The following is a 21,653-nucleotide window of genomic DNA, read 5'->3' as shown; positions in this document are numbered from 1 at the left end:
AACCACAGCAGCTCCGATGCCTTTCCCGGGGGAAATGAAGAAATAAGCAATAGACAGACCGACAAAGGAGACCGTTGAAGCACGGCCCGGGAATGAAATTAAACATTCCGCCCTGTAAGTGAGATCATCTTAATATGTATTCATATTCTTGCTAAGTCCATCCAAGGACCTAGAGTACATACGGCACACACAATGATACTAAGAGGCACCTATCTTGTGCACCAATTCTTCAATGAACATCATGATTAAAACCAATAAATAGTATTTTATTATATCTATTGTTGACCGTCACAGTGATTATGGCTGGAGTCACTGAGGCCAGCACTAATCATGTTCTTATTGTAACTCAAATCAGCGATATAAGTGAAGAGGTATTTCTTTGAGAGCACATGAATAGACATATCAAGGACGGTTGGGTAGTTGCCCCTCAGGAATATTCGGTCACATGATGCACTTTGAATGCAAATATTTGTACTGACCCTGAAGACAGAGAGGCGTATCCTCGCTGGCATTGATGTTGTACTTGTGCAATGCAACACATTTTTAAAAAAGGAATAAAAAACCTATTATTGGTTACTAAACAACTATTAGTTTCGGTTTGATCACATAGTTTTATCATTTTATATCCAGGAAACATTTCCAGGCAAATTGATGTTATGAGAACTCATGTTTTACACTTACGACTTCCTATCTAGAGCCTTGGGGGGTAAAAAATACACAGATATCCGCGTATTATATTTATCTTTACCTCCCTTACGATGTATGATCTTCAAAATGGTCCAAGGAACTGTAGTAATGTAGTGATCAGGATATTTAGATCTCCAATAGCCTGAGGGCTGTTCAGGCAGACTGTTTACCAACCCTCCCCCTCCACACTAGAACAGTAGTTTTCTTTTATCCGTGCCATATTCTGAACGTAGACTGTATCCTTCCCAATGAGCACTGGAATACTCTCTTTCTGGAGAGCACGTTTACAGTGCTCATGTTGTAATTGCACTGAGAGCAGCTGTTTGAAAGATATTGTTTAGATGGCACTTACCCACGTCCAGTGCACTAATGCTTTTCTTAGGTCACCACCTGCTATCAGACGGTTCAAGGGCATGAATCAGGGCGTTGGCGATATATGTGAGACCGTACAGTATGTGTTCCTCCATAATGGAGGTTTGATGCAAGTACAAGGTTGGAATCAACAACAACAACAAATCAAAAAGAATGGTGCAAGATTTAATATACAGCAGATGATACATTTCAGTCCTTGACTTGGGCGTTGAAAGTGGTTCTTCCTACAAAAGGAAAACTAATTTTATTTTCCAAAGAATAGAATGACATTTCATTGCTACAGCTCAAGGTTCCCGTATGATTTCCTGGAACACACACATAAGAAATACACAACTTTTTTTTTATTTGGGATATTAAAAAAGTCTGCCATTCACCCCCCTTAGAACCTTGATGTTGCTTTTTACGGATTAGGGACAGAATTTACAACATTCATATGTCAACTCTCAGTTTGTACTACCAGCACAAAGGAGCTTCAACAATGAATGTGAAAGTTGCTGTAAGGGCAATATTCAAAAGATCCACATAGGTTACCAGTAATATTTGTACATGCATTTGAAATGGAAGTTACTGTCAAAGGGCACTGACAATTCTGAATATGAATACATTCATCCATTAATATAGGAAACCCACAATGTGTCTTTAATTAAATGGCATTGTCGTCACTCCTGACAAAGAAAGATATCCACCAAACGTCTCCCTGTCAATGGCGGCCCTTTGTCTGACTGTGCTCATAGCTTTTTCCTTAATATTAGGTGTAACTCTAATGAATTTCATATGATGGGTTTTAAATTACTGTACTCCCTTTAACCCTTTCTGAAACAACCGACTCTCTCCTGGTCTGCAGAGGCCGCAAGCAATCTCAGAAACAGGTTAAATACCATGGATGGTCTTAAATGAGGAGGTTGTTGCATACTCACAAATTTCGCTCACAAAAATTATTTGGATAGTGTTTAATCTTAAATCTCAATTGTAATGTGGGTGCAATCAAATTCTTAAAATTATTATTGGAATAAAAGCATTCTCTCAATGACACAGACTTCAAATCTGTGGGTAAAGGTTTGAACCCACTACACAGACACATAGAGAAGAGTAGAGTACCAATGACGACACCTTGTTGGACACCAGAGGGAAAAGTGTGACACTCTTTCAGAATACAAACTGTGTTCAAGCCCTTAGAGTGACCCACGAGTGCAAATGGATATACTGTTGGCTAATTTATGTGTGTAGATGTATGAACAGTAAATGCATTCATACGATGAGTGCACTTACCATGCTGATAAATGGATGAATCCATTTGCAAGTGTCCACAAGGAATCTTCTATTCTTTTGTTTCCCCATCATTGAATAATAATATTTTAGCATAAACCTTTATGGAAACTGTAGTGGATTACTCAACTTAAATCAAGAGTGTAATGCTACTGTCATTATCAGCCGGCCAAGTCATTTTCATTGCTTTGTATATGACCAATATGTCAATTTCTTGCGACACATATTTTAAGGGAGTTTCCACAAACAATGTGGAAAGCCTATTTTCATATTCTGTTCTCATGGGTTTAATTATTTACACACAACTACAAAGGGTACTTTTAGTATGGACCATAGTTTACAATATTAATACCATTAACCATACCCCTCCATCATCTCAAAAATAGTGGACCTTTAATTGAACACATGAACATTGCTGCATTAAGCAAATCTGCCAACATAGCGATAATAACTCCCACTGTGCTGTGAGGATGACAAAAGCTGTTGAGGTTTGAATCTTGAGTCTCACAATGCTTTATGTGTGTGTAGTCACCAGGAGAAATTGCAAAAAATGTAATAAGAAAGCAGTATCTGTTTATTTAATTTTAATTTTTTAATAGTGTTTTAAAATGGTCCAGACTGAATTCTAAAATTTGCAAATCAATTTCTCCTTTGGTCTCACTGACAGAGATAATTAATTATCCAGGGGATTTGTAAATGATTGATTTATATTTATATAATTACATCAAGGTTATTGCATAATCTATTTGTTTTATTTTTAGGCTATAATATGAGTTTAGTAATTAATTTACTAGTTGCTGAGCAGAATTTTAAAAACAACTAAATGCAATTCCTAACAGAATTTTTTAAATCCCTCATGGTGTTTCATTTTAGCCAATAAATTAACAATGAAAAACATGTCTTGCACTTTTTTGAATTTCAGCCGTGCATCGGAGTGATTCCCATTTCAAATGTGAGGTGGACATATATTGGACTCCAGGTCACTGATCTGTTTCAATCTGTCTCTTCCTCTCTTAACCACATTGAGGCCTTCAAGTTGGAGTTCCACGTGAGTGGCTTCTCTTTCATAAATGCTGAGGGCAATCTTCTTCCATTCAACTGTATAATGACAGCGGTGAATTTGAGGGATCTATGGCAGAGGAGAGGACAAACACAACAATTCAATAATGCAGAAAATGCTAATGCCTTACCTTTCCAACAAGGTCGTTGGTGGTATTATTCAGTCAACTAACAGGGAAGGAAGAAACTTTTTAAATATGAATTATTTTTTTATTGTGAGTTATTACAGTTGATGCCTGACAGTAGGTCTGATTAACAGAGGTCAGATGCTGACAAATCATTGTTACTAGCTGTTGTTCAGTGTTGTCAAAAGGTCACATGCAAAGAACTACAACAAAAACTTTACTCACTATCATTTATAGCATGTTGGTATCAGCCCATTGACTTTACTTGTGTAAAGTCGAAAGTATTTAATAACTGACTGTTCACATTTTTGGGAGGCAGTCTGTAAAATACCGTGATCCTGGAAAATCCTTTTTTTGGCTAAGGGATTTTTTTTTCTTCTTCTTTTTTTGCAATATTGTAGTTGGTCATTTAGGCTCCTGTGCAGCAATGCTGACAAATTGCTGTGTATCTAAGTCTCGATGCTCGTCGAAAAATAGCCTATGCTGATGCTTACACTTCCCCAAAGCTATAATGTCATGGGATCTGATGAGATTTGTCCACTTTCGGGAAATTTCACATGTCACGTCCATGCATTTAAAGCTTCACACATGTCATTTTACACCCGTTTCATTGAACACTGTTTTGGATAAGGGGAGGTTTAGGGGTAAAAACACGAAGTGTGAAATTACATGTGGGAAGCAAAAAAAGAAAAAAAGAAGTGATAAATGACTCAAGGGAATTGCCATGTCATTCATACGTGATTTGCTGATACCAGGCTTTGATATTAAACCTCAAGGCTACAGAAGATCTAATAAAAGCTAAGGCTGCCTGTGTCATTCTGATTTCTGTACATCATAATTTAGCAAATGTTTTTCCACTGCAAATTGCCTGTAAATTACCGGCTGCAATCACAGCGTTTTATCACTAAATGGACCAAGTAATACAAAGACAATAAGCTATCATTGTCACTTTGTTTAACAAAGTGAATGAAAGAATGTGAATACAGCTATTTTGGCTTGTATCGTATAAGTGATCGCATCTAGTGTTGAAGTGGTGCTATCATCGGAGGCAATCTGATGCCAACTTTAATTCACCTCCTGCGTCAGCAGCATCTATGGTCAGACCACCATACACCTTAATATTTATGGTTATATATGGGATATCTGTTGTGCATAGGCGAAAGTCTATGGCTGAAAAAGGTTGGTTCTTTTAAGACGTGGTGATACTTCCGTCACTTAATAACTATGGAGAGCTGAAGTTATACCTGCATGTTGGTTGCGAGTATGTTGGTCTGTGGCTGAGTACAGGGAGATGCAGACACAGTAGAGACGGAGGGAGACGAGTCTGAGGCTGAGATGAACCTTAAGTGCTGGGCTACATGAGGAATCAAGTGGTGGGTGGGGGGTTGGCTTGGCGTGGGTTTCAATGTAGAAAACTGCTGAGGAGCACCTGTCGTCACAATCTGTCCACCTCCACAGTGGAGCTGTGCGAGGCCACTCAGACAGAGGCTGCTTCGGAGCGGTGGTATCTCCGCTTCTCTGTGTTCCATAACAACAGCACGTCGCTCTCCTCTCTCGGAAACACGTACACGTTCTATTTTCTTATGTGGCACGACAAGGCTATATTGTACACGGCTCACTCTTTCATAATAATCAATGTGGATGACATTCCAGCATGGTTTGTACACTTGTGTGCCACTCTCAAGGACGTGTCAAGAGGGTCGTCCATCATTTCATCCCTCCTTTTTTCTATTCCAGTGCAGTGTGTGGTGCTTCTGTGACTTCTGCATTGTTTTAGGAAGAAAAGAAATGGAGATAGATGAAGTTTATTTGGTGCAATGAGCGTAAACATAATATTAATGGGAGTGGCCCCTGGGTCTCCTGGTTAATAGGCTCTGACACCTTGGCATGGGCTTGATAGATCAGGTGCCGAACAGACGAAGGCCGCGGGCCTGGGAAGCCTTATTACAGCCTGACAGAGGGGAGTAGCGGCTGAGATCCATCACCCTCTGGGGAGCCGTGCACATGTATGTGTTGGTAGATTTAAAGGAAGGCTGGGGACATCACTGGCAAACGGACTAGGTTATCTGTGTATAGCTTCAGAGTTAAACCCTCGGGGAACACGGCTCATAGGTATTTCAGTGTTATCTGTATAGAATGGCGGTGGATTTGGACAAAATGTGAAATAATAACAGACTTTTTCTTGAATCAATAAAGAATCCAGTCGTGGACTTATAACAACAAGTTATATGGATATTTTTGGGATTGTCCTGGTCACAAAAAGCTAATGAATAAAATAATGAAAAAGAAGCATCTCATGCTGTTAGGATATGTCCGACACAAACACAAAACAACCTTCTCTCCGCTGTCTGTGATCAAATCCCTTCACTCGCTCGCTGCCAATTATGTGTGTTACCATGGTTACCGAATGATCTTGCATAATTGTGTTAACCTACAGAGATCGCTCCAGATTAGTAGAGGGATTTAGTAGAATAGCTTCTGTTTTTCGTACTGAAAGAACTACTCATCCGCTTTTGGTGAAGTCCTGTGGCTAGACTGTTTTATACGCCGCAAATGAACCACGCCTGATTGGAACAGGTGGACCGAGACCCAACCGTGTTTTCGGGCGGTCGTGGCAGGTGCGGTTTTTTGAACGCCACCAGAGTTCACTCTGCATCTTAAATGAACCAGATCGCGCGAACAGACCCATTAGGGTTTCTCTGGAGAGAAACTAACCTTTTAGGTTTCCTCGGGCCAAAAACAATTCATTTAAATGCACATGCCAAACGGTATTTTGAGAAATGTTTTTCACTCAAAAGTTTCTCATAATGGCGATAAACCCATTAAAAGTAAAAACACATCCTGGGAAAAAAAACACTATCTCTTGCAGACATACATGCACTGCATGCTGCCGTCAATATGCAGAATAATAATGCTCCTATCAATAAATAAAAAAGAGCCCTGCTTAGCACACAGTATGAGGAGCAGTAGTGGTCGAGTGGAGTGGAGCTCTGTCAGCATCCTGGCACACCGCTAGAAGTTATGTTGGGTAACGGGGCGACCATGCAGTGTAAGTAGAGGTTTAATAAAAGACTCATTTCATATTTTCCAATTAAAGCTGCTTTGGAGGCAGAAACATTCATGTAAACGTTGTCCATGTCGTAAATGTATTTGCGATTGTGTCACCTCAATTTGTAGTTTGCAAAAATTTGCACCTGTGTTTGTGTCCTGCATCGTCCGTCCTCTAGAGAAAGACAGTGTAATCGTGACAGGATATTCCTCCTGGCAACCAAATCAGTGAAAGCGCCAAAAAAGCTGCTGCTGCTGACAGACGTCCCAGCATCCTCAGCTGTTCAACTGCATGTTGTCCAATGCATTTAAGCAGATGATAAAGTGATGTTACCTATATTTATCCAGCCATCAAGGGAAAATGCCATGACTATGTATGTAAAGATACTGATACTTGAGGACCATTCAGAGCTTTGATATCTTTGTCTGTTCATATGATATGTAATAGCTCAGATTATTAACTGTCAGTTTTTTTGTTTAATCCCAACATATATTGCTACAGAAAGAAAAAAAAAAGATGAGAGAGAGAGAGGAGAGAATGCTGCCAAGTCTTGACTCCAGCAGTGGCTGGTAATGGCCAACCAAACTGAGAAATTGGTGCTATGTCTTGTCCCTCGCTCATGGGAATCACCCCTGCTGAACAGCGACATGCCACATGTTGTCCTCATTCAGCTCCATGTTTTTTTCCACCCACACAGAAAGTGTGTCCTACTCACTGCCCATGGTGTTCGGGGGGGCGACGGCAGGAATATCCACCTGCATTACACCCCTCTTGCAAAGGTCCGTGCTGACAGGTGAGAGGAAATGGTTCCCCGGGCCAACAACAGACGTTGGCAATGACAGGACTGGAACTGGCTGCGGCACAGGAGGTAGAGCCGTTGTCCAGTAATCGGAAGGTCATTGCTTCGATCCCCAGCTCCTCCCGTTTGTATTTTGAAGTGTGGCTATGCCATTAGTGTGTGAATGGGATGTTTAAGTGGAGAAGTGTTAAAGCACTGTGTGAATGTTCAAAACACGAAGCTATGGAGGGATTTGATGTGGATATTGATTGATCGTTTTCATTAGAGCCATTAGCTCTGAATATGCCTGAATGCTGACAGTAACCAGCATCTGGTAATGGATCGTCATGACGACAGCCTGCTCTCTGTTGCTGCGAACATCTCAACACCACTTTCGACGAGGCAGGTGGATTTAAACGATGAATTGGACGGCGTAGGTGCCTGTGAAACCGGTCGATAACTGGCAGAATTCACTGTCACAGGAAGGGAGTTAAGAATTTGAGAAAGCATGGACAAACGAGTAAACAGCCCTGAATACAGAATGAGTCATGAAACAGTGGAAACTGTTTTTCAGGGAGAGAAGAGACTGAGTGATTTTGAAGTAAAAATACTGTGATATTGGCTTTTAAATTTTGCAAAAACAAGAGATAAAGAATTCCTGTTGACTAAGTTACATTTTTAGCCATTCTTGTGCGCTCTGTAGCCATAATTTCCCACCGTCCACACAATACAGGCAAAAGAACAGAATGGAATGTTCTGTTTGACTCAGTGGGGTCATGATAAAATACTAATAAACATGATATTTTAGATTTTCTTTGAAATTTTGCTGTTCAAACTGAGGAGTCAGAAAAAAATAATTGGGTTCCCTGTTGTTAATGTTCATTATAGAAAAACCAAATTTCAGACAGCTTCCTCGTGAATGATACATTGCATTCTGAATGAACTCCTTGAAAACGTGTTAAACATAAGATCCTTGATGTTTTTGCAGATATTTAACGGTGTGGACTTCGAGACATGATACACAAATGATCTGTCTCTTCACATTGCATATTTGATATGATAAGGGAATAAACCAGCAATAAGTGCACATGCTCAGAATGGATTGTTATTGAAAAAAAAAAACAGTATTGCGTTAGAAAATATTCATTTGTTTCATACATGATTATCTGAATTTGTGCCCTTGTGGGTAAATAGGGCAGATGAACGGCTGTTGACTAAACCCAAACAAGATACGCAAAAGCAACTGCAGCCTCCACTGTGAAGTGCTCGCTCATTTAAACTTCAATTTACTTCCACATTAACATCCCATTATGCTCGCAATGGGCCCAACACTGAGAGCTATACGATCTTACACAGGCCTGCTGAGTGTGCCACATGGGTACAGTAGGAAGTGTAAATCCAGTGGGGAAACTCCAGATGGGTAGTACTGGTACGCGGCTGCAGGGGCTTTCCCACAGGGGCTGTTTTTCATCCTATGACAAGCAGTTTATGAGTTTTTTAGTCTTGGAGAGAGAACCCATCCCCAGTCTATTCATTTATGTTGTTTTGTCCCTGTCTCTTCTTTTTATGCCCAGCTGTGTCTTCAGGGCGAACGCAGACTAAGCCAGAACCGAGGATTGGTCTGTGATTTAAAAGGTGGGATCATCGTCTGGAAAACAGAGATTCTTCTCCCTTAGGTTCGTGACTTAGCTCTGTCATCGTGTTTGTTAAATCTCTGCTGAATTTGTGAATGAAAATCCAACCTCGGCTTCAACAAATCCCATTTTCCATTCCAACACGTTAATGACCAGGAGACGAAAGCCAACGAAAGCCCCTCAGGCCGGTTTACCAGACGATGATTACTGATAATGATCTAATGATTAAAGTAATTGTACGCAATCACTAACTGTCACTGCTTGGGTATAACCCTGTTGAATCAACTGCGGTTTAATTGTGTTTACAGTGAATGCAATACAGTCATTGCATGGAAATCACATCATCATTAATCCCGCCATTATTTTTCCTTTTTTAATCCCAAAACTTCTCTTTGTCTTCACTTGACTAATATCAATCCAGTTTACTGAACACAGTAATTATAACAAGTGCAGTGAATAAGTAATTTCCAGCCTGATTAGAAAGGAATCATGCCAACCCTCCTTTTTAGCCGAGATCGTCCAGCTGGTGGTATGGTCTTGGAAAATAGAATACTTCAGCGTTGCATGTAAGCCTCCTCCCCTAAATGAATTGGATCCTCCCGAAGGAAAAATCAACGGGCCTCCCTCTGAGGAGGTGTTTATGAGGGTGAAAACAGAGATGGGATCCCAGCTAGGAGACTGTAAAACTGATCATCCATCCATGGAAACAGTGTCGGCTCTCCTTCACCCCCCCTGCCAAGTGTTGGCCTTCTGTTCTGCCGAGGCTCTTACAGACAAACCCATATGTCACCAGGTCCCCTGGGACCGTCCGACACTTCCGCCTGGGATAAAGAAAATAATGATGATAATAATAGAATTTATTCTTCTTCTTTTTTTACCAGCCCTAACTCCAATCTCCTCTACCCTTATGTACCTTTAACACTACAACCAAGTCTTGACTCTGAAACAGCATTTTGAAATAGTGAGCTATGACCCAAACTATTTTACTTTCCAAAAATGTCCTAACTATGTCTAAAACTAATGTTCGTCTGCCCAAAGACAGGAGTATGCTACCGGAGGGCACACACAAACAAACAGGCAGTCTATCCCTCACCCTTATTCGCACACACACACACACACACACACACACACACACACAAACACTCAGCTGGCAATCATGCAGCGGTATGAGCCTTTGCTCATGCATAGCTGAAAGGCAGTTGGCTCATGTGAATAGCATTGCAATCTACATAGGCTACATTAATCACGGCGAGCCAGATAAAAAGATTTAATCTCGGTGGTCTTCAGTGGACACCCGGAGATCCATCTTCCCAGATGAGAGGTCCATTTCCCCTGACACCTCTGACAATGCAAACTCGGTCGGGAAGGCGAGACTTTCGGAGGCAGATGGTGTTGGTCTTAGGAGAGTGGATTTCTTCCTTTGGAAACCAGAGTCCCAATTTTTTAAAAGCCTTCTGATGCTAAAGCCTCAAGTCTGTGATTATTATTCAATCTATTTCCAAATGAAATCAAGATATATATATATATTTTCATCTTGCAGATAAACCTTGACCTGAAGGCAGCATCAGTGGCGCTTACAAATATTTCACACAACAATCTATCACTGTCCAAAAAATCAGCAACTTCGAATTTGCTGAATTAGAAGTCTGATTCAACTAGTAATATTTGATATTTTTGGAACTTTCTTCATTGAAGATTAGATTTTCCTTTGAGAAATCGAAACGTGGGATTTTTTTAGAGCTTTTTAATGACGAAAACGTTTATTGCACTTTACTGATTGTGAGGTACACTGTCCAAATATACTAGCACTGTCTCTGACCTCAAAGACAAAACAGACGGATGTTAACATGTATGTGCTCACTGCTGTGTTATGTAAACCTTCCTATTTCACATGACCATGAATCAATGGGGTCACTAATTTGAGGAAATATGTGACAGAATGTGAAAGTGACAGACCACATACTTTCATATTTCAAAAGTAAATACAAACATGGTGCCCCTCGACAGAAAAACAAAATATAGACGAATGCTTTGAAAATATCTTGTCAAAACCAAAATTTCCCACATTAAACGTCTATTTTTAAATAAATTTCAGATCACAAAATATTCTGCAGGAACACGGTCCTGCAGAATAGGAAGAGTGGAAAGTGACAACCAGTTTCCTTTTTACTGGACATACTTATGTTTTAGAAATCAATTTTCCTTGAAAAGGATTGGCAATAACCTGAAATAATCTGGTACACAGACGATCACAAACTGGGGCGCCGGTTTCATTTTGCCATGTTTACTTTTTGTAGTTTGTTCAGAACATTCCGGATCTGGATTGTACAGAATATGTGGAGTCTCGTGGGCCAATATATGCTGTGCTGGGCATATTTGTTTGCATGACGCAGCAATAAAAACTCAATTTATTGATTCACACAAGCTTGTCCCCCCGAGATTAAATTGGAAGAAATACAGCCGGGATGCTTAATCTGCACAGTGCATTTCTCCATGCAGAACTGTATCTGTTGGTATGATCCATTTTCCTGAGTGCTCCCAGGCCACATCTCAGGATGGCCCGTCTGTACATCGCCATTTATCCCACAATGTTATGAGACAGACCATTAGTTTATTGCTCAGCCAGCATTGGCAAGCAAGTGAGCGTGAACAATGTGCAGAATTCAAGGGGAGAAGGAAATATTCTTCCCTGATAAATTGAGAGGAAAAATAGAATTTCTTTGTTTCTACTGTACGACTGTATTTTTTCTGGGTCCTTTTTTTCTCTCTTTCTTTTACTGTCTTGAACAATTCAATCTCTGAAAGTGGAAGCGATCTTTGGACACACATACATGTGACGTGACTGCTGCACATTTATTGCTGAACCTGTCACACCACAGAGGAAACTCGTAAATACAGCAGATTTGATCGAGGTGCAAATCTTCAGTTAGCATTATTTTGAATGTCACTGCCATTAAACCCGGCCGCTGCGTCTGTTGAGTTGTGTCTGTGACATTTGCAGAACAAATGCCACCTCAAAGCCGCCCGCACACCTCAGACGTGCTCGCAGCGATGGGGAAACAACAGAACAACAGCTTGCCATGGTCCGTTGCCATGGCGATGCATTCAACCTCGTTCAAAAGAGGAGCTTTCGGCTCATTTCGAAAGCACCCTCTTTTTCTTTTTCGCTCTAACCCGACTTCAGGCAGGATTATACAGTGTACCCGCTCCCCTGATGTAACACAACAGCTGTTGTCTCATTCTCCGGGGGGACTTAAAATGGTGGTATGCATCGGAGAGCGGGCCCCTCCCCCCTCCCTCCTCGGCGCACCAACATGCACAGCTACAGGAATGACACGCTGTACTGGAACATGAGGAACCCAGCTAAACACTGTTGCCATGACAACGCAGCCAGAGGATAACTGTTTTTACAGCCCACCACCTTGGCTGCCTCGGATGAAAAAGATGTGGCTCCTCGATGCTGTGCATGGCGAGATGCTGTGGTGGTGGTGGTGGTGGTGGTGGTCACTTACGGTTTTCCAATCCAAACTGTGATGATGAGACCACTTACCAAGCAAATGAACCATTCTGTTGTGAGAATAACACAAGCAGCAATAAAGTTGGAAATGTAAATGGTTTGTAAGGGGTGCACCGCACCCGATAATATTATCTCCTTATCCTCTCTGTATCCATCTTAGAGTGGCTGATGTGGATCATGATGCCAGGATTTCATCAGGGACACTGTCGTGTAGCTTGTGGCAGATGAGAAGGAAATTTCAGCTTCACCGGTAAAAAGGGCAGACATTTTTGCCTTTGAAACATTTAGAAAACAAAATACTCCAAATACTTTATCAAAGTCTAATAATTAAACTTGAATATACAAAGAGATGGGAGTCTTTTTGGGGGGCCTATTACGCTAATTAAAATAATAAATAACATAAATTGGGTGATAATATTTGTAAATGATTTGTCTTATTATTATTATCAACATTATTAGTCCCCAAGGTATTGATATTAATTGATCTTGACTAAATTAAGTGTAAATCATGGATGCTATATTTAATTAGTGTTTCCGGATATATTGAATAGATATACAGTACAATTGGTGTCATCCTTCTTCTTGTCACAACACTGATTAGCATGCATATTCTCCCTGACAACAAGATGATTGATTGGCCAACAGGGGGGAGACATTTTGTGTTCATTCACTCTGTGATTCAATCAATTATCATCAATCTCAACTGTCGTTCAAAAATCTTTTTGGATGTGCTGAATGTGATTTTGTCATTGTGAAAAGCCCAATTCTGTTTTTTTTATAGTAAGTATTATGCACCAACTGCACACAGGATTCCTGCTCGGATCACATTCAAATAAATGTTCATATTATCTGATGCAGTAAGAAAGTAAACATTTATTTGGACACAATCTCCTCATGTTAGTTTGAGACAAAATCAACAATCGTAAAACCTTTAAGCTACTTATAATATTAATAATCAATTTTACTGATCCCTATCGCAATTAATGAGGTCAAACAATGTGAGGACTGACGACTATCAAAGATTTGGCAATGAACATCGCTCTGCTGCCGGGGTTTGTGAGGCACACACAAATCCCTGTCCATTACCAGCGGAATTAACGTGATGTAAATTAATCCGATCGTGTATTAGCGTCACTGTCTTTACCAGCCCAGGTCTGTGCTGGAGGACCGAGCACCGCCCTTCATCACCAGTGACAAGTTTTAGATGGCGGAGTTAATGTTTTCATTTCATTTGCAGACTTTTTTAAACTTAACAGCGTCTGAGATCTGTCATTTACATTATACCCTCCATCTTTAATTGGCTTATTTTAATGGGTGAAACCAGTCTATATTAATTTGGCATAAACTGTCACCTTGATTTCATTCCGGTGACATTCAGGTAAGGTGTCACCTTCACAGCTGGCAGACTGACAGCGGACCACAAGTGGCACTGAAAATTTAGCTGGACACAAGTAGAGACAACAGATCAAAAAAGAAATACATTGCGGGAAAAATTGCTTGTGTAGGATTTCAGGCTTTAAAACTGAAACATTTTATATAGAATGGGACTACAGTGTAATATGACAGTGAGTAAGACAATGCGTTAATTACAGTTTTTTAACCACTTCAAGTTTTCAGACAGCCTTTGCCTTTTAAATCTGCACCATCATCGCTGCGTGAGCATTTCTGTGCCATGGCTGCCTCCTAATGAGGCTGAGGCAGCGAGTCAGGCCTACGTTAATAAACCTGAAGATGAAATATGGTCCTGGCTGTGTGCTATTGACGTCTCCTATGCGAGGTGGCAGTTTCAGGACACTCGCCGTGTACCCTCTGTCATCGTTAGCTTCAGCCCTGGCAGGATCCTATCAGAATATCCATTGACAACGAGCGATGTCAAACACTCGGAGGAAGGGAGGGAGAGATGGAGCTGACGCCTCACAGGCTGATTGCTCACATGGCTGAAGATTCATTTTGGTTAACCATCCCTCGGTGCCGCGATTGGCTAAACTAATGGCCCATAAGCACACCTGATTTCACAAAGGTGGTGAGACCGATGAATGATAGCATTGCTCCCGCGGGGGATGTAACTTCAATAAGTCATCTCCCCAAAGGTTGATTAACTTTCTTACAACAACAACATAGAATGGTTAATGGACTGTATTTATATAGCACATTCATACAGCGCTGCTTTCTACCACGCTTTTATGGCACACTCATACGCTGCTGGAAGAGCCGTCAGAGGCCATTTTAGGGTTAAAGGGGCAGTAAGAGATTCTAAAGCAATTCACTTTTTGTAAAAAATCTGTGAATATATCCTCCTCCTCCGCTAATTGTCGCTTCCTTGTGTGCGCTGAAAAAAATCGTTGTTTTTCGGCTCAACCCTCGCCCTGTAAATCGAAAAACAAAAAAATGGTGTGGACCACACCGCAAAACACTGAGAGGTGCAGTTTGTAAACATCACTCGTCGACACCTTAAGGGACGTGCCGGCGGGAAATCAGCACCTTGGAAGTTTAGGCCTAGTGGTTTGTGCTTTCATACCAGAGGTTGCTGGTTCGCGGCCCAGCCAGAGCAATGAAATCCCAACAACAGCAAGGAGAAAGATAAGCTTTCTCCAAAATCGCTTACTGCCCGTTTAAGTGTCTTGCCCAAGGACACTCTGGCAGGCAGACTGGGGGGAGGCAGGGATTGAACCGGTTACCTTCAGGTTGGTGAAAGACGGTCTATACCTCCTGAGCCATTAAGGTGTTATTGCTTGTTATTAAAGAACAACTTAAAAAGCTATAATTGGCAAGGAAGCTCAGGCCGCAGCTATATGTTCATAAGGCAGCAGATGTTTGCAACATAGCCAAGAGACAATCCTAACCTTTAAGAATGCCTTGGTCTTGAACAAAAGGCTAAAGCTACAAGAAAAAGGTAGGCTCCAAGGAAAACTCATTGAGATTATGCAAATCTCTTCATGGCTAAAAAGTCAAAAAGAAAAACCTGCACTTAAACTTGTGAATTATTTAGTGCAAATACAAGGGAAAGTGTGGACCAAGTGAGATAGAACAATCTTTTGACACGCATTCATCAGAAAGTGCTTGAAAAGCACAAGAGATTCTGCTTTTTCAAAAAAAATTTGGGGCTTTATTGCTCTTGTCTTTTTTCCAACGTTGGATATTTAATTTCAAAGCTAAATCCTTCCATCATTAAAGGAATGAGGATCAAGAAGAGGAGTAACAGGAAGGGTTATTCTTCAGTATCGTTAAAGCTGTTCAATGACACTTAATCTCACACTCTTCTTTTCTAAGACAGTATCTACTTTTCTCATTTAATTCAAGATGGTTTGAAATCAAAGATACTCAAATTTCTGACCTTTTTTTCCCTCTTTTGCAAATACAGCTTATGTCAAGTAATTCATTGGAAGACATATCTTAAGTAATTCAATTTCAATTTCTATATATACCGTAACTTTTCACATTTTGTGGTGGAATATGATAGGTGCTGTTGATGTGTACCTGAACTGAGATCAACCTTATTAGCATATATACTTTTTCTTACCAAAACCCTAGTTGTAAACTGATCATACATCATACAGTGTCAGGATTTTACCTTCCTCAGAGCTTCCTGGCTTTGGCAGCAAACACAAAGCCTGATGTTCTCCAGTTTCCTGTTCTTTAGGTGCCAACATGCCCCGAGGCTGGGACTTTCTTCTTGCCACAGCTCTTTTGATGCAAAGATACAGACATGTTTTTATCCAAAATTAATTCTACCAAATCAAAAAAGACTGTTGGGTTGGGGGAAAAAAGTCTTCTGCCAGACAAAACTCTCACTATTCAGTGCATCTGTGCTGACCAGATGTGTGCGGTAGCCAGGCTATTTGATCCAACTCGGCAGATGGTGAGCAACCCCCTCCCCTCTATCCTCTACCAAAGTGTTGGGATCAGGGTATGAGAGTAGATCTGAGGCCGAGGGATGTGGGGAGGACAACCATGTGATTCTGGCCTGGAGCGATGAGCGGCTTTTTGGAAAGTGTTTGCATTCTATCTTTCCAAGATAATGGCCATCATCCCATGAGAACACATCACATATGTACTAAATTTATAGTTTAATGAACGGTATGAAGGGATAACACATCAAAGTTTGAAAATCTGGGAAGAATTCTAACTTCCAAACAAAATTCATCTTCCGCAATGGAAAGTCTATCTGGAGTCACATGGACACAGCTTTCATCATATTTGAGTGGAAGCAAGGAAGGGTTTGAAAAAAGTGCCTCGTCAATAGTCTGGCCGATGCTTCCGTAACATAGTGACATCACCATGGCACGGAAGTGCATAAGACGTGCCTTATGCACTTACGGGTAGCCTGGCGCACATTCAAACAAAGCCAGGTCATATGAGAGGGGAGGCCGACGCTTCCTACATGCGCTAGAAGTGCTTGACCAATCACAACAAAGTGAGCAAGCGGGCCAATCAGAGCAGACTGGGCTTCCTTGGGAGGGAGGGGCCTTAAAGAGACAGGTGCTAAAATCAAGTGTTTCAGACAGAGGCTGGAAAGAGGAGATGCAGGAATGGACAGTATGAGGAAACCATTGCGTTTTCTGAACATTAGAGCATGTAAACCTTCTCAAGTAATAACCCAAATTAAAATGATGAATATGAGCATAATATGTCTCCTTTAACATGGTGAGACCTTTAAACCACAATGCTGCCAATTTCTTGCCAGACAAGAAGAAGATGCTTTTTTTGTTCCGGGAGCACCATACCGCACAGCACCAGTACATTTACCCACTATGTTATCAATGGTTCACATGCAACCCAAACATGGGAGAGTGACCTTTGACAATAGTTACCCAGGCTTTTAATTTATGCTGCAAAACCCCTTTAATGTGTAAAATAGAAAAAAGAAACTAAACAGAAATACATAGGGGATTTTTCCTGTTAACTGTTAAAAACTGTTGCTGTGTAATGAACATCCACTTACCTGCATTGGTGAGCTGTTAAGTTACTAAATGAATTGTCGATAATACATTGAGTAAAACATTTGGTTATTTTCTAGATGCGTAGTCCCCTGATGAACAGGGTGCGGCAAAAACATAATTCAATATGATTTGATTTGATAGGATTCATGGTACGGTGGTTAAACTGATATAAGGAGCGGGAGAAGAAAATAAGGCCTGATCGGGAGGGAAAGACAGATTATCTTTATAGGGCAGAGGGAAGTCAACCATCTTCATGGAGACGTGTGACATTCATTAACACTCGGCAGACGGAGGGTGGACTCAACAGCGTCTCGGATTTATTCTCCTTGGACTGTTACACTGCAAAAGACTCAGTGTTAGTATGTTGCTTTTCCTGAAAGAAAGAAAAGTGCTGCATTGACAGAAAGTAGAGATTAATATTGATTTCTGGTTAAGGAGCCTTTTTCTTTCTTTATTTAACAGTAACATGGTTGGCTTGGCTTCAAATGTCATGAAGGATGGGAAAATAACGGATTAAGTAAATGAACCCCCTCTATTAATATGGACCGCCTTTGTAAAACTACATGCAGTAAAGTTGTGTATGACTTGATTAATTTTTTTACACAATATGACAACATGAGGATTCGATGAAAGAATGTAAGGATATACTGTACCAATGTGCCACCCTGCTGAAAAAATTCTGCTTTACAAGCTTAAACTACACAGCAAGTTAGTAATGTCACCTAATAATAAGATTCTTTTTAGGTTGGATCACTTTTGCGAAAAAAAAGTTACCAAAATAACTGGTTTATTGATGAATTTATTATAATTTGATCAAGTTTGACTATCTGATCACCAACTAAACCATCACCTTTACTCGTAAATTTTTGTTGTGTTTAAGAAAGTTAACGAATCACATTTCAGTCTGTTCATAATGTCGATTGATTTAACTCCTGATCGACATCAACCTGTCCGGAATAAATGACAGACTCTGAAAGATAACAAGAGATCAGCCACTTTTATTTAGAAAGAGTCCCAAAAAATAAACAAGTTAGCACACATTCCATATACAAAATGTCAGTGAGAACAGCCTGAAAATGCGATGAAACAACAGCATATGTTTCTATTGTTGATTACAAAAACAACAGTGAGAATAATAATTGTACAATTTACCTCCCTCTTCAGTGGAGGGCTCTTCGTGGGTCAATTTTAGGAAAAGAAAAAAAATATATAATAGTTAGAAGTGCTCATCTGTGGAACTCATGGTAGGACCATACAACTGATAAAACACTGTATTTTATAAATAAATGGAAATCAAATTTAGTTTTCAATGGAAGTAGCTTTGACGATTTAATGCAAAGGGGCTATAATTTTTCATATTTAAAATTTTTATACAAAATATATGTATATATGTATATATTGTATATATGTCTAACATTGTATTTCCAACTTCAAACAGTAAACCTCACAACTTCAACATTGAAATGAAAACGCATGTTTGGCAGTAATGAAATAAAAACATATGTAGTATTTGCGGCAACAACATGCAACTGGTGCTACTTCATTGTCAGATCAATGCAAAAGAAAAAAATTACATGAGAGACTGGAAAACAAAGCAAAAAAAAGGCTATTGTATTAGCACTGTCATTGTCACCAACTGTACATCTAGTTACAAAAGTTACAGAATGTATCATTTACATTCACTGAGATGACAGTGATTGATTATATTAAAGACTATATTCATATCTACTGGCACTAGAATTTGGCACTCTCACTTATTTGGCATATTTGAACCACCCCGTTAAAACCACGTGGATGCTGATGCCTCTTTTTTGATGTCACTTCAAAAAATGTGATGCGATAACACCATACCAGACTTTTTTTGTTGTTTTTGTTTTTTTGTTTTCGCATTCATGGCGTGTAAACAGATTAGTTTCCTGTTGAAAGTAGAACATCTACCCTGGTCTTCGACAGAAAAAATACAAAGAGCAAAAAAAGCACTTGAAGCGAACGAAGAGACTAAAGTGTAAAGCAAAACAGAAAAGAAAAGAAAAGAAAAACAAATCGCTGCACCAACTCTAACAAGTAAAGAACATAGAAGGATTGATTCCAAATGTCAAGCATTGACATATTTTTTATATCAACACCAAATGTTAAAGAATAAAATATACAGGATAGTTCAGAATAGGAATTAATTACATGGTTTCAACATCATCACCCCCCATATGCAATGTATTTGGCTTTAGAAATATGGAACTAGAAGCTGTTTAGTATTTTTTCTTTCTTTACACTCACACATCAAGATGTTTATATCCAACCAGAATGTAAGCAAGTTTATTTAAAAGCTATTTTGGGAAAATACATAAAAATACTTTTTTTTCCCAATAAACTTTTTTCTTAGATTTTCTTAAAAAAAATGAAGAAGGACAATTTCACATCTTAATGCAGATGGTTTCAAGTGTGCTTGAAAATCCTGTTTGGCGGTGAGGGCTACAGAAACATTGTGTTTTTGATGACATCTTCCCCTGACACGCACACACCCCCAATGCCTTTCATACGCACATACACACTTGCACACTCAGACACACACACACACACATACACACACAGCTGAGATGACTGAAAATCTGACTCCCAGAAGCAGCCATTGCTGTCAATCAAGCCCTCGTTTCCATCTCAGTCCAGTCCAGACAAATTGATAGGAAAAGCAAGGTGTCACCAGTTCAGGGAAAAGGAAAAAAAAGATCCTCCTTTCAATATTCCGACAAGTAATTCCATCCGGACAGGGAGGCGCTTTTGAAATGGTGAGGAATTCGAGACAGAGAGCAACAATACAAGTCTTTTGGGGAGAGACAAAATGAAAACTCCATCTTCTACCTTTCATTTTTCATCAGACAGACACAGAAAAAAGTGCCAGAACAGAAGAAGGGAGGAAGGGAGCGCGAAAAAGGGGGGAAAAAAGAAATCGCTCTATTGAAACCATTGTAAGGCACTCAGAAGTTTCTCATTGATCAGGACAGATCTGTCAGGCTGACGTTTAGTCCCATGTCAGGTCTCACATACGGGACAGCGTGGACAGCTTTAGGAAACTCTGGAGTCATCACCCGACCATTCTCCCCTGTACTCCCAGTGACGGAGAGTCTCGCTTTATTCCTCATGGCGTCCCCAAACGTCATCTAGACAAACACACAGAGTCACGTGTCCACGCAGACGCAAACATTCACACATTCACACACGCGCACACACACACATACAAGGATCCATAGACACACAGGGAAGCAACACATTAGGGTTAGTGCATCTCCACAGCTGTAAGCTTAAAATATTATTAATGTACAAAAACACGAGAATGTAGATGAGAACTAAATGTGACGTCCATGGGTAACACAATACAAGATGCAAATGATCATGTAAAGGCTTATGCATGGCCATTGCAAGCATTATTGTTGAAATGTGTTACTAGGACAGAGGTATTAACAAGCATGGCCATCAACAGTCATACATGAAAATGGTTTCAAAGAGCAAGGAAACTTAAATGGACGAAACACAATTTTAAGCATTAAAAAAGGGGGGATATCTTTCTCTCTCTCATTAAATCATAAGTCACCAGTACATACGATCCTTTGGCCAACCTCTTCATTCACTAACACTGAGGGGATGGAACGGATGGAGCCAAAAAAAGCGTGCATTTGGGGGGAATTTATGAAAACCTCGTTCCCTACCCCCTAAATTTTTACACTTTCGATCCCATATACGTTGTAACCTTCCTTATAAGTTGCAAAATTCTGTGAATTCTGCGAGGAAGTTGGGTTAATATTCTGTGCATTCTTTGCCACCTTCATTCGTTTCGCCTCGGCTCGGGACTTGTAACAGAACTCGATCAAGGCCACCAGCATGGCCAAGCCGAGTCCCCCGACCAGAATGTAGAAGACCCCAGCCACGTTGCTCAAGCTGAGGGCGCTCGTCTTCTCCTGCGGAACGCACACGAGACAGGGGTCAGTGGCGGGGCAAGGGTGAAGGGTCAAAATATATATATATATATTTAAAAATGCACATGAATAAAACAAAAAAAATCACATCCACAACAAAAATGCACAAAAAAATGCACCACTATTTCTATATATTTTTTTGTTGATAGCCAATAATATCTAAAAAAGAACGAAAAAGAAAAAAAAAAAGAACAAGACAAATAAGACACACGTGCTTTATTCATTTGGGATCAATTGAAAGCAATGTAGTGGGTGAGG

At 40.2% G+C, this 21,653-nt stretch overlaps 1 protein-coding gene and 1 long non-coding RNA gene across 8 annotated transcripts in view; one reads left to right on the top strand and one right to left on the bottom strand.

Annotated features, from left to right (window-relative positions):
- The window catches only part of LOC118319481, a 46,127-nt gene that overhangs the window by 17,815 nt on the left and 6,659 nt on the right, over positions 1-21,653 (top strand). Inside the window, exons 2-3 of one of the 4 annotated variants that reach the window (XR_004795999.2) lie at positions 7,256-7,351; positions 8,911-9,012. The exons of 2 other annotated variants lie outside the window; for them this stretch is intronic. This is a non-coding gene — a long non-coding RNA (uncharacterized LOC118319481). The remainder of the gene's footprint in view (positions 1-7,255; positions 7,352-8,910; positions 9,013-21,653) is intronic. One more of the 4 variants, XR_004796000.2, reaches the window with a different exon arrangement.
- The window catches only part of gria2b (glutamate receptor, ionotropic, AMPA 2b), a 44,700-nt gene continuing 41,452 nt past the window's right edge, over positions 18,406-21,653 (bottom strand). For 2 of the 4 annotated variants that reach the window (XM_047334540.1, XM_035649895.2), the window contains exons 15-16: positions 21,243-21,377; positions 18,406-20,582 (exon numbers count right to left, since the gene is read on the bottom strand). In XM_047334540.1, the coding sequence (XP_047190496.1) occupies positions 20,418-20,582; positions 21,243-21,377 (300 nt within the window). In that variant the 3' untranslated portion in view covers positions 18,406-20,417. Of the gene's footprint in view, positions 20,583-21,128; positions 21,378-21,653 lie in introns of all 4 variants that reach the window. The other 2 variants (XM_047334542.1, XM_047334541.1) reach the window with 2 other exon arrangements.

Source organism: Scophthalmus maximus, chromosome 9, assembly GCF_022379125.1.
Source record: "Scophthalmus maximus strain ysfricsl-2021 chromosome 9, ASM2237912v1, whole genome shotgun sequence".
Classification (NCBI taxonomy): domain Eukaryota; kingdom Metazoa; phylum Chordata; class Actinopteri; order Pleuronectiformes; family Scophthalmidae; genus Scophthalmus; species Scophthalmus maximus.
This window is presented reverse-complemented; position numbering and strand designations above follow the sequence as displayed.